The following is a 13,611-nucleotide window of genomic DNA, read 5'->3' on the forward strand; positions in this document are numbered from 1 at the left end:
TTAAAATTGTACCATTTAGTTTATATTGTCTTTCCTCATTCTTCCTACCAAAATGAATCACTTCACATTTCTCTGCATTAAATTTCACCAGTCTATGTCCTCCTGAAATCTATTACTATCCGTCTCACTGTTTGCTACATTTCCAAGTTTTGTGCCATCTGCAGACTTTGAAATTATGCCCTGTATACCCAAGTCCAGGTCATTAATATATCTCAAAAAGAGCAGTGGTCCCAACACTGACTGCTGGGGCACACTTACCTCCAGTCTGAAAAACAACCATTCACCACTACTCTCTGCTTTCTGTCCCTTAGCCAATTTTGTATCCATGTAGCCACTGCCCCTTTACTCCCATGGGCGTCAATTTTTCCAGCAAATCTATTATGTGGTACTTAGAATCATAGAATGGCTACGGCACAGAAGGAGGCCATTTGGCCCGTCGAGCCCGTGCCAGCTCTCTGCAAGAGCACTTCAGCTAGTCCCACACCCCCACCTTTTCCCCGTAGCCCTGCAAGTTTTTTCCTTCAAGTACTTATCCAATTCCATTTTGAAAGCCACGATTGAATCTGCCTCCACCACTCTTTCAGGCAGTGCATTCCAGATCCTTACCACTCGCTGCATAAAAAAGTTTTTCCTCATATCGCCTTTGGTTCTTCTGCCAATCACCTTAAATCTGTGTCCTCTGGTTCTCGACCCTTTTGCCAATGGGAACAGTTTCTCTATCTTTTGAAAGTTCATATACACATCATCAACTGCACTACCCTCATCCACCCTCTCCATTACTTCATCAAAGAGCTCAATCTAGTTAGTCAAACACGATTTGCCTTTAACAAATCTGTGCTAGCTTTCATTTATTAACCCATAATTTTCTAACTTTTTCCAGTTCTGATGAAAGATCATCAACCTGAAATGTTAACTTTGTTTCTCCATCCACAGGTGCTGCCTGACCTGCTGAGTATTTCCAGCATTTTCTGTTTTTATTTCAGATTTCCAGCATCTGCAGTATTTTGCTTTTGTATTTAATATAATCTGTCTTTTTCTGTTTTAAGTCATCCAGGGAGCTCTAGATTTGAATGCCCTTCCTTTCCACCTCGTGGGAATGTGTCTAGCCTGTACCCAAATTATCTCCTCTTTGAAGGCCTCCCATAGCTCATTCACTGTTTTACCTGCCAATCTTTGATTCTAATCCACCTGGGCCAGATCCTTTGACTACTTACTAAAATTAGCCCTCTTCCAGTTAAGCATTTTCACATTTGATTTTTCCTTGTCCTTTTCCATAACTACTTTGAACCTAATGATATTATGATCACTGTTTTCCAAATGCTCTCCCACTGAAACATGCTCCACTTGCCCCACTTCATTCCCCAGAACTAGATCCAGCACTGCTTCCTTCCTTGTTGGGCTGGAAACATACTAATCAAGAAAGTTCTCTTGTACACATTTCAGGAATTCGTCCCCTTTGCACTTTACACTGTTATTTTCTCAGTCTATATTAGGATAATTGAAGTCCCCCATTATCACTGCTCTGTAGTTCTTGCATCTTTCTGCAACTTGCCTGCAAGTTTGCACCTCTATCCTTCCCACTGTTTGGTGGCCAAAAGTATACACCCAGCAATAGTTCCTCTATTGTTCCTTAATTCTAACCAACTAGATTCTGTCTTTGAACCCTGAAATACATCATCCCTTTTTAGAGCCGTAGCAGTATTTTGATCAATATTGCCAACCCCTCCTTTTTTTCCCTTCACTATCTTCCCTGAATGCATTGTAGCCAGGAATATTAAGTGCCCATTCCTCCCCTTGTTTGAGCCGGGTCTCTGTTATTGCCACTTTCTCATAATCCCATGTGGCTACTTGTGCCTGCAACTCACCAACCTTATTTACTATGCTCCGTACATTAACGCACATGCACTCCAAACCCATCTTAGTTGCATTTCCCCCCGTCTGATCCCTCCTATTTCTGAACTACTCTTTATTCTAATGCTGTTTGTTTCTCACAGTCCTCTGTGCACCTTGTATCTCCTCTCCAATGCTTCATCCTGTTGCCCCTCCCCCTGCCAAATTAGTTTAAACATGTAGGGGTAGAGTTTTCGCTTTAGGCAGTCGGAAATGGGCGCAAATTGCGCCCATTTTGAGAAATGTTTTATTTTCTCAAGCTTCCACTCAAACTCATTTGCATATTGTCAAATTAAAAATCTGCCATGAACCAGCACAATCGTCCAGTGTTTCAAAACATAATTAAAAAATACATATATTTGCTTAAAATATTCCTTGATATATTTAAGTGTTATTAGGTTCAGTTTGATTAATACAGCTGAAATTTGGTTTATCACAAAAAACCATTTATAATCAGTGTCAACCCACCAACTGTGAGTAACCCGATTTTACATGACTGAAAATGACTTAAAAAAAATATACAGAACCATTTCCCAGTTACATTGGGATATAGTAGTCAGTTTGTCAGTGAATTCAAAAAAATTATATTCAAAAGCTTTTAAAACGTTCCTATTAGTGTCCTTGCGCCCAAAAGAACCAGTTTAATGTTTAGAGCCACTCGAAGGCCTGCAAATGAGTGCAATTAGTGGAAACTCCTGATGGTGATTAATTCAACCAGGGGGCGTGGCCAGTTTTGTGGGTGGGGCTGGCTTCTAGCGTGATGTTTTTTATGCTAGCGCAAAAGACCACGGAAACTCAAGTTCAGTTGAACGTAATTTGTGCTTAAAATTCTCTGATCTTTTTCGCAAGTTGCGCCGAAAAGAACAGCGCAACTGAACGGAAACTCCAATAAGTTTCCAATAAGATAAGTGTGAACTCACTTTATTTGACCAACAGCACTTGAGTAGTGAATATCCCTTGTTTTGTTTTGGCACAATTGCCAAATCAACACTGCAAGCCAAAAAGTAAATTTAAAAAATGACATTATGCTGTTTGTCTCTAGGGAGCTAGCAAAGCTTCAGAAGGAATATGTATCTGTGGAAACTTCTATAGAACAAAAAAGGTTGGAGAGACACAATCTTCTAATAGCCTGCAAAGTCCAAGATATACAGATTGAACTTCTCCAAGGCAAACTGGAAGAAATTAGTGAGGTAGATATTAGCAGATTTACTGTTCAGAATGTTTGAATGGTTAGATATGAGTTATTTCAGCTGGAGAGCCAAATAGTTGCAGGGAGGGCGAGCTCTGGCCTAAACCTACCAGTCACTGAGTACGCTGCAAGGGGAGAAAAGCTCACAGCTGGCACATCTTTGTCAAAGCTCATCACATGCAGAACTTGATTAAGCAGTTGATAAGAGTAAGCATGCTGTGTAGCACTAGACTTGGCAGATATGTCACAGGTTGTACTATGTACTATCTACTGTGCTGAAGGCAGAAGACCATTGCATAGCTGATGAGGAAACTGAAGCTTCCGACAGCAGTTGTTGGAAGCCATTACCTGGAGCCAAGTATGACAATACATACACACATAGCCACTGTTCATTACCAACCACAGTTAGTTTGTAGACAACCAAGCAGATGTTGCTGAATCTGCACACCTGGAGCTGTTCATTGGGGTATGGTTAGTGTCCATGGTGTGGTCAGGAGGACTGTTTGCCATGGTGTCCACCTAGCGACACCTCAAACTTATTTTGTTTATTCTTGGGATGTGGGTGATGATAGTAAAGCAACATTATTACCAATGTTCCTTTTTTTTTGGTGCGTGGTCCCTTTCACTGACTGCGCGGCCCATTCAAATTTTCACGCATGCGCGGTTTCTTCCATGTAAAAGCCAGTGAGCGGCCTGCACCCTGCACATGCCAATTGTCTAATGGCCAGCTAATAACTATCCTCCTTGGAAGCGGGTGGAAGAGGTAAAAGGGAGTTCTTTGGGGTTAACATGGCCCCAAGGTGACATGCATGGTGATGGAGGTTTTGGAACCAAGGCAATCCTCTGGGGCAGACTCAGAAATGAAGTCTTCCAGTTCTGATAGTCTGGACTAACAAAGGAACGCAGCTGGAATTATTTTTCATACAAATGACAATAGACTTGTGGAATAAATAACCACAAAATTTTGAATGGGCCGCGCAACCTGGTAAAGTGACCGTGCACCAGTGTTCCCTGTAAATATTTTGGGCCGCGCAGCCCCTTTAACAGGCTGCGCGACCCATTCAAATTCTGTGCATGGACGGTTTTTTCAATTTAAAAGCCGGCTCACCGGCTGCGTGGGACCCCTGCAGCACCATGCAGCTTAACGGAAACATTGCCGCGCACCCAAAAAAATTTAGGGGGAACATTGTCCACCAACAGCTTGATTTTAAAATTCTTATCCTCATGTTAAAATCCCTCCATGGCCTTACCCTTTCCTATCTGAACTCGGCAGTGTGAGTGCTCCTAACCCGGAGTGTGAGCCCAGTCTGTTCTCTGAAAGCAGTAGTGTTAGCACTGTGAGCTCTGTGACAATGAATGGATCAAATTACACATAGCAGAGATCTTGATTACTCTCCAGCAGGCAGGATCAAATTACATATTCTAGACCAGCTGTTGGGTGTTTCTTGTCCTGCAAGGGGACCAATCAGAAATCTTGTGTTGCAAATAGACCTTTCATACACATAAAGAAAGAACTTGCATTTAAATAGCATATTTTACAACCTGCGGGCATCCCAAAGCACAATGCTTGCAGTCTGGCTTTTTTTTTTAAAAACTGAATTTGCTTTGTTTGAAGACACAATCCCAAAATCCTTTCCGTGATGAAACAAGTGATCAAAATTTCATGATTTGACATACCCATTTTGTGCTTGGTACAATGGTAGGTTTTCTCTTGATGGTGTACATCACACTCTATATAGACCAATTCAGGAAAGTACATGAAAACAGTGTTCTATTGATAGGTGTTATGTAGAATGTGTTTAGTTTCTTAAAGAAGAAGCTCTGATCAGTGTGTGCTGTATAAGGGTTATTTTTTAAAAAAAAGCTACTGACATGCTCTTTGCAAAAAGTGCTACAAGATAGGAAAAAAATTGGGAAAACTGTTTCCTTCCAGAGACATTAATAATGTTTAGGAAATAAATCAGATTTTTATTGCAGGTTGGAACGGAAGTTGAAAGTACCCAAGCCACAACAGATGTCTTTGAACTGGAAGCTGCTTTTGAAATAGACTATAGCAGTTTACCAGCAGATCTCAAAGTAAGGAATTTCAATATCCAACTATTTTAGATCTTGTTCTAAAAACATCCTGCAGTTATTATACAGAATTTTCACTCTGATAAGGTGTGAGATAAAAAATATTTTCACAAGTGAGGTTGACTGGATAACCCATAAGGGACAAAGTTATGACTGAGTTATCATAAGCATGGATATGTTTATTATGTGTCACGGTTTAGCTGGACAATTGTAATTCATTTATATTACATTTTATATTTAAAGTAGACTAATCCTGCTTTTCAGCTGAGAACCACTGAATAAGGTATGCTCCCTTTGTAAGATTGTTACCATACTGATATTCTTTTGTGAGGAATTCCAGGGATAGCTATTTATATGACTAATATGTAATCCATTATTAAGGAAGTGGTAACAGGGCATTTAGAAAATCATAATATGATTAGGCAGAGTCAACATAGTTTTATGAAAGGGAAATTGTGTTTAACAAATTTATTAGAGTTTTTTGAGGATGTAACTAGTAGATAAAGGGGAACCAGTGGATGTAGTATATTTGGATCTCCAAAAGGCATTTGATGAGGTGCCACATAAAAGGGTGCTATGCAAGATAAGGGCTCAAGGGGTTGGGGGTAATCGATAGAGGATTGGTTAAGGGACAGAAAAGAGAGTATGGATGATCCATATCGGCCTCCTCCTGAGGTCCCCACCATCATAGAAGCCAGTCTTCAGCCAATTCGATTCACTCCATGTAATATCAAGAAGCGGCTGAGTGCACTGGATACAGCAAAGACTATGGGCCCTGACAACTTCCTGGCTGTCGTGCTGAAGACTTGTGCTGCAGAGCTAGCTGCACCTCTAGCCAAGCTGTTCGAGGACAGCTAGAACACTGGCATCTACCCAACAATGTGGAAAACTGCTCAGGGATGCCCTGTCCACAAAAAGCAGGACAAATCCAATCTGGCCAATTATCGCCCCGTCAGTCTACTCTCAGTCATCAGCAAAGTGATGGAAGGCGTCGTCGACAGTACTATCAAGCGGCACTTACTCACCAATAACCTGCTCACTGATGCTCAGTTTGGGTTCCAGCAGGACCACTTGACTCCAGACCTCATTACAGCATTGGTCGAAGCGTGGAGAAAGGAGCTGAATTCCAGAGGTGAGGTGAGAGTAACTGCCCTTGACATCAAGGCAGCATTTGACCGAGTATGGCATCAAGGAACCCTAGTAAAATTAAAGTCATTGGGAATCAGGGGGAAAACTCTCCACTGGCTGGAGTCATACCTAGCACAAAGGAAGATGGTTCTGGTTGTTGGAGGTCAATCGTCTCAGCCCCATTCAGGCTTGGGCTGAGAAGTGGCAACTAAACTTCACTCCACACAAGTGCCAGGCAATGACCATCTCCAACAAGCGAGAGTCTAAAACACTGCCCCTTGACATTCAACGGCATTACCATCGCTGAATCCCCCACCATCAACATCCTGGGGGTCACCATTGACCAGAAACTTAACTAGATCAGCCACGTAAATAATGTGGCTACAAGAGCAGGCCAGAGGCTGGGTATTCTGCGGTGAGTGTCTCACCTCCTGACTCCCCAAAGCCTTTCCACCATCTACAAGGCATAAGTTAGGAGTGTAATGGAATATTCTCCACCTGCCTGGATGAGTGCAGTTCCAACAACTCAGGAAGCTTGACACCATCCAGGACAAAGCAACCCACTTGATTGGCACACCATCTACCACCTTAAACATTTACTCCCTCCACCACCGACGCACTGTAGCTGCAGTGTGTACCATCTACAAGATGCACTCAGCAACTCACCAAGGCTTCTTCGACAGCATCTCCCAAATCCACGTCCTCTACCACCTAGAAGGACAAGGGCAGCAGGCGCATGGGAACACCATCTCCTGCAAGTTCCCTTCCAAGTTACACACCATCCTGACTTGGAAATATATCGCCGTTCCTTCATCGCTGGGTCAAAATCCTGGAACTCCCTCCCGAACAGCACTATGGGAGTACCTTCACCACGCGGACTGCAGCAGTTCAAGAAGGCGGCTCACCACTAGCTTCTCAACAGCAATTAGGAATGGGCAATAAATGCTGGCCTTGCCAGCGACGCCCACATCCCAGGAACGAATTTTTAAAAAGGGTCATTTTCCGGTTGGCAGGCTATAACTAATGGGACTACCGCGAGGATCAGTACTTGGGCATCAGCTATTTACAATCTATATTAATGACTTAGATGAAGGGACCGAGTGCAATGTATCCAAGTTTGCTGATGAATCAAAGCTAGGTGGGAAAGTAAGCTGTGAGGTGGACACAAAGAGCCTGTAAAGGGATATAGAAGGGTTAAGTGAGTGGCCAATAAGATGGCAGATGAAGTATAATGTGGGGAAATGTGAGGTTATTCACTTTGGTAGGAAGAATAGAAAAACAATATTTTTTAAATGGTGAGAAACTATTAAATGTTGGTGTTCAGAAAGATTTCGGTGTCCTCGTACAGGAAACACAGAGTTAGCAGCAGGTACAGCAAGCAATTAGGAAGGCAAATTGCATGTTGACCTTTATTGCAAGGGGGTTGGTGTACAAGAGTAAGGAAGTCTTGCTACAATTGTACAGGGCTTTGGTGAGACCACACCTGGAGTACTGTGCACAGTTTTGGTCTCCTTATCTGAGGAAGGATATACTTGCCTTGGAGGCGGTGCAACGAAGGTTCACTAGATTGATTCCTGGGATGAGAGGGCTGTCCTATGAGGAGAGATTGTGTAGAATGGGCCTATACTCTCTGGAGTTTAGAAGAATGAGAGGTGAAACATAGAAGATTCTGAGAGGGATTGACATGGCTGATCTTCGACCTCAACTCCACTTTCCCGCTCGATTTCCATATCCCTTGAATTCCTTTAGAGTCCAACAATCAATCTATCTCAGCCTTGAATATACTTAACGATTCAGCATCCACAGCCCTTTGGAGTAGAGACTCCGAAGATTCAGAGTGCTCTGAGTGAAGAAATTCCTCCTCACCTCAGTCTTAAAAGGCCGACCCCTCATCCTGAGGCTATGACCCCTAGTTCTAGACTCTCCAGCCAGGGGAAACAACCACTTAGCATCTACCCTGTCAATCACCCTCAGAATCTTACATAAGCAAAATACTGTGGATGCTGAAAATCTGAAATAAAAACAGAAAATGCTGGAAATACTCAGCAGGTCAGGCAGCATCTGTGGAGAGAGAAACAGTTAACGTTTTAGGTCGATGACCTTTCGTCAGAATTGGAAAAAGTTAGAGATGTAACAGATTTTAAGCAAGTGCAGGGGCAGAGAAAGGGGGGAAGGGAGGAAAAAACAAAAGGGAAGGTCTGTGATAGGGTGGAAGGCAGTAGTGATTAAATGACAAATGGTATGATAGTACAAAGCAAAAGGAGATGGTAATGGGACAAGTAAAGAAACAAAAGATGAGTCTACAAGAGGTGTAAATGGGAATGGAAAGATCATCAACAGCTGCCATGTGAAAAAATAGAGGCAGAGGTTATGGTCTGACATTATTGAACTCGATGTTGAGTCCAGGGGGCTGTAAAGTGCCTAATCGAAAGATGAGGTGCTGTTCCTCGAGCTTACGTTGAGCTTCGTTAGAACAGTGTAAGAGGCCGAGGTCAGAGTGGTAGTGGAGTGGAGAATTAAAGTGACGGGCGACTGGAAGCTCAGGGTCATGCTTACGGACCGAACAGAGGTGTTCCGCAAAGCGGTCACCCAATCTGCGTTTGGTCTCCCCAGTGTAGAGGAGACCGCATCGTGAGCAGCGAATACAGTATACTAAATTGCAAGAAGTACAAGTAAATCGCTGTTTCACCTGGAAGGGGTGTTTGGAGCCCTGGACAGTGGGAAGGGGGGAGGTAAAAGAGCAGGTGCTGCAACTACTGCGCTTGCACAGGAAGGTGCCGTAGGAAGGGGAGAGGGTGTTGAGGGTGATTGAGGAGTGGACCAGGGTGTCTCGGAGCGAGCGGTCCCTTCGGAATGCTGAAAGGAGAAGGGAAGATCTTTTTGGTGGTGGGATCACGCTGGAGGTGGCAGAAACATCGTGGTTCTGGGAGGATGGGGAAGAGGTGAGAGCAGAGGTGCAGAAAATGGAATGGACACGATCAAGGGCCATGTCAACCACGGTAAAGGTGAATCCTCGGTTGAGGAAAAAGGAAGACATATCAGAAGCACTAGTACGGAAGAATCTTGCATGTTTCAATGAGATCACCTCTCATTCTTCTAAACTCCTGAGGAGTATAGACCCAATCTACTCAAACGCTCCTCGTAGGACAACACTCTCATCCCAGGAATCAACCTAGTGAACCTTTGTTGCACCGCCTCTAAGGCAAGTATATCCTTCCTCATATAAGGAGACCAAAACTGTGCACAGTATTCCAGCTGTGGTTTCACCACAGCCCTGTACAATTCTAGCAAGACTTCCTTACTCTTGTACTCCAACCCCCTAGCAATAAAGGTGAATATGCCATTTGCCTTCCTAATTGCTTGCTGTACCTGCATGCTATCTCTCTGTGTTTCCTGTACGAGGACACTTAACTCTCTCTGAACACCAACATTTAATAGTTTCTCACCATTTAAAAAATATTCTGTTTTTCTATTCCTACCAAAATGAATAATCTCACATTTCCCCACATTATATTCCATCTGCCAGATTATTGCCCACTCACTTAACCTGTTTGTATCCCTACTGGACCGTGCAGCACTGCCGCGTTCAAAGGCTCCTTCCCTCCCATAAAGGGAAGGGCCATCGCTGCAGGCTTTGCAATATAAAAAGTACCTACCTGGCCATTAAGGCAGCCGCGATCGCGGGCAGGAACTCGCAAAAAAAAACTGGAACAAGAAAGGTAAGGTTTTTGGTTTACTTACCTCGGCCACCTCGCCTTTAATCATCACCCCTGAAGCGGCCGGCCACCCGCCCAGTGCACGCCTCCTGCAGCTGTCGGTGTTTCGACTGCTGCTGCTACAGGGGGCTACTTTTGAGGTTCTGCGTTTTAATTTGGACCCTAGCGCCTCAAACTCTCTCAGTAAAACTTCATTCCTAGTTCTACCTATGTCATTGGTTCCTACATGGATCACGACAACTGGATCCTCTCCCTCCCCACTCCAAATTCTTCTCCAGCCGCGAGGAGATATCCTTAATCCTGGCACCAGGCAGGCAATACAGCCTTCGGAGCTCCCGGTCACGGCTGCAGAGAACACTATCGATCCCCCTGACTATACTGTCCCCTACCACTGCAACATTCCTTTTCACCTCCCCCCCCCCCCCCCCCCCATTTGAATGGCCTCCTGTACCACAGTGCCGTGGTCATGCAGACTTTGCCCTCCTCCACACAGGCAACAAGAACCTCGTACCTGTTGGATAAGGGCCAAGGCCGAGGCCCCTCCAGCACTGCATCTGGGTCTCCTTACCTGCCTAAGTCGCAGTCATACCCTCCAGCCCCTGACCGCTAACCAGACCTGTACCACTACCTAACCTAAAGGATGTGACTGCTTCCTGGATCAAAGTGTCCAGGTAACTTTCCCCCTCCCTGATGCCCCGAAATGTCTGCATCTCGGATTCCAGCTCAACAACTCTGAGATGAAATTCCTTGAGATGCAGACACTTACTGCAGACGTAGTCGTCCGGGATTGTGATGCGCTCCACAAATTCCCACATGCTGTAGTTGCGGCACACCACCTGCACTGCTCTAACACTCTAGTTCGCACTTCCACCATCCTTACCAGTGCTCTCCTTCTCCTAGCATCTTCCCATGCAAGCACGGGAGATGCAGCACCTGCCTATTCACCTCCTCCCATACCACTTTCCAGACACTCCTTCCGACTGAAAAGCAATTTACATGTGTGGAGATGGTGGAAATGGCAGAACATGATCTGTCAAATACAGAGGCTGGTGGGGTGGAAGGTGAGGACAAAGGGAACCTATGACAGTTCTGAGGGAGGAGAGGAGTCAAGGCAGAAGCACGAGAAATAGGACAAACTTGTTAGAGGATTCTGTTCACTGCGGAGGGGAATCCTTGGCTGAGGAAAAAGAACATCATTTTGGAAACTTGTGGAAGGCTGCATCATCAGAGCAGATGCGACGGTGGTGGAGAAACTGGGAGAAGGGAAAGGAGTCCCTATTGGAAGTGGGGTGGGAAGAAGTATAATCCACATAGTTGTGGGAGTCGGTGGGCTTGTAATAGATGTCACTGGAAACAGAAATGACACAATCATCAATGTAGCAGAAAAAGAAGACCTGAGTGGGACTGGATGATCAGCCATGATCTCATTGAATGGCGGAGCAGGCTCGAGGGCCCGAATGGCCTACTCCTGCTCCTATCTTCTATGTTTCTAATGAACAAAAGGTGTTCAATATGTCCCACAAAAAGACAAGCATAGCTATGTGAGTCCCATAGTGTCATCTTTTATCTGGATGGTGAGTGGAGTTCAAGAGAAAGTTATTCAATTTGACAATACGTTCAGCCAGGCGGAGGTGGGAGGTGATGGATGGGGTTAGTTGGGCCTCTGCTCAAGGAAGGGGCGGAGGGCCCGCAGACTGCCTGGTGAGGGATGGTGGTGTGAGTGTAAATATTCCCTGAAGAATAAAAATTAATATTTGTTCTCTGGTTTATTTGGGAATCACTTGGAAGAAAGTCATCCAAGGCAGTGCAAGGACTTGGGCTAGGTGAATGTTTAATGGACCCTACACCTCGGAGAAGGAATTCATCTTCTGCTTGAACCCACACAAGGCATACTCCAGACTAGACTACTTCCTGAAGCAATCCCACCTACTCTGAGTCACATGGTGTGATAGTGGGCCAATAGCCATCTCAAATCATGTCCCAATTATTGTCAAGCTAATCACCACCCTCCCCTGACCGTGGTGCCTCAACCTTGCCTTCCCTGGTGATCCACATTTCCTATCCTTCCTCTCTCGGCTCAATTCCCCTGCTAAATTGCTGAGAGCCAGAAACCCCACACCTTCCCTACTGTAGAACTCCTGATGACATGCATCAGAACAAATCCAGATATCTACAGAGTGAGGGTAGGAGGGATTGAACACAAGTTATGCATACTACAACATGTAACTAACACAACTGCCTCACTCCTCAGCATCTTTCAAAGCATCAGAGAACTTGGGTAACTGTCCTGTTACCAACACAACTACTCTTTTAAAAAAAAAAAAGGAGGGCATGTTCCTTACTCAGAACATCCCCACACAAATATGGGAGTCCTTTGCATGATCACGGTTATTGTACATGTAATACTATAACTCGCCATCCTGTGCAAAAGGAACTTTCCTCTTCCCAACCTGTGTATGCTTTGACCTACTTAGATTGAATAACCTGCCCATGTGTCTCCTGGGTGGGTGATGTCAATAGGATGATTATCTTCCCCCCACCTCCTCTACCAGTTCTAAATGCTGCCTGTCAAGGTACCAGCTGGACCTTTCTGTGATCCAGATAAGTCACATCTCCAAGTGTTTTGGCCAGACAAGTGCGTCAAATACACTTCAGGTGCCTTCAGTTTCCAAAATGAGAGTAGGAACACGGCCTCCCAAACTTCACACACTCCTACTGGTCAACCCAGATTGAAGTGTCTGTGACCTGCATCCTGGCCTTCCAGCAAAACCCATGGCAATCAGGACATACCTAGCAAACCCATTGCATTGCTTGCCATTCGTAGATCCTCAGAAGAGACCCACAAGTAGACAGAAGAACTCGATGTTTGCTGCAGCCCTCTCAGTCTTCAGGGAGAACGGCACCTGCCTGAAAATCAAGCCAAATCTATCAGCCCTCCCCACAATCTAGTGCAACTGGGGAGAAGGCTGTGGATTCAGAGCCTGACATCAGAAAGGGATCACCAGAATTAGACTAGCTCTGCCATGACGACCCTTCCACCAGTTAACCAACAAATTTTACCTTTCTCAGCGTGACCAATACAGTTCTTTCCAGATGAGACACTAGCTTCAGAACAGCAGTGTGAGCTAACCCTGAACCCCAGAACTTTTCCTCCAATTTCCAACTGTCTCCTGTAGATATGTCTCCACTCTGTATCATGCTCACCTTCATGATCAAATACAGGACAGAAAACTTGAAGGAAGTCCAAGAACAAGATTTAAGCCATCTGTTAAAGGAGGAAGAACAGCGAGAGGTATGGAGACAGATCCTTAACACCGGCACCTGCAGCAAAATGCAACTCAAGAACACATATTGCACATACTACCCCAAACAAGCTCCACAAATTTCCTCTCTATATCAGACAACTGTTAGAGAAGCTTTGGCCAGAATCTCACCTTTCTACACATAGTCTGGTCATCTCCCCACATTCAGTGATTTTGGACAGCAGTCATGGCCAGTCTTACAATTCTAGAGGACCCAATTCAGTGCTTGCTGTGCCTACCCACTGGGGAATAAGGGTTACCCACAATGAGAAGACTAGTACAAATCTTACCAGCTAGAAGCAAACAGTAACCC

General features: G+C 44.7%; 1 protein-coding gene across 1 annotated transcript in view; it reads left to right on the top strand.

Annotated features, from left to right (window-relative positions):
• Nucleotides 1–13,611, top strand: part of LOC147106104 (structural maintenance of chromosomes protein 1B-like) — a 172,432-nt gene that overhangs the window by 114,225 nt on the left and 44,596 nt on the right. The window contains exons 18-19 of the mRNA XM_086008868.1: nucleotides 2,933–3,080; nucleotides 5,057–5,155. Of these exons, the coding sequence (XP_085864994.1) occupies nucleotides 2,933–3,080; nucleotides 5,057–5,155 (247 nt within the window). The remainder of the gene's footprint in view (nucleotides 1–2,932; nucleotides 3,081–5,056; nucleotides 5,156–13,611) is intronic.

Source organism: Somniosus microcephalus, chromosome 16, assembly GCF_052327205.1.
Source record: "Somniosus microcephalus isolate GS21.2 chromosome 16, FLI_Smic_1.0, whole genome shotgun sequence".
Classification (NCBI taxonomy): Eukaryota; Metazoa; Chordata; class Chondrichthyes; order Squaliformes; family Somniosidae; genus Somniosus; species Somniosus microcephalus.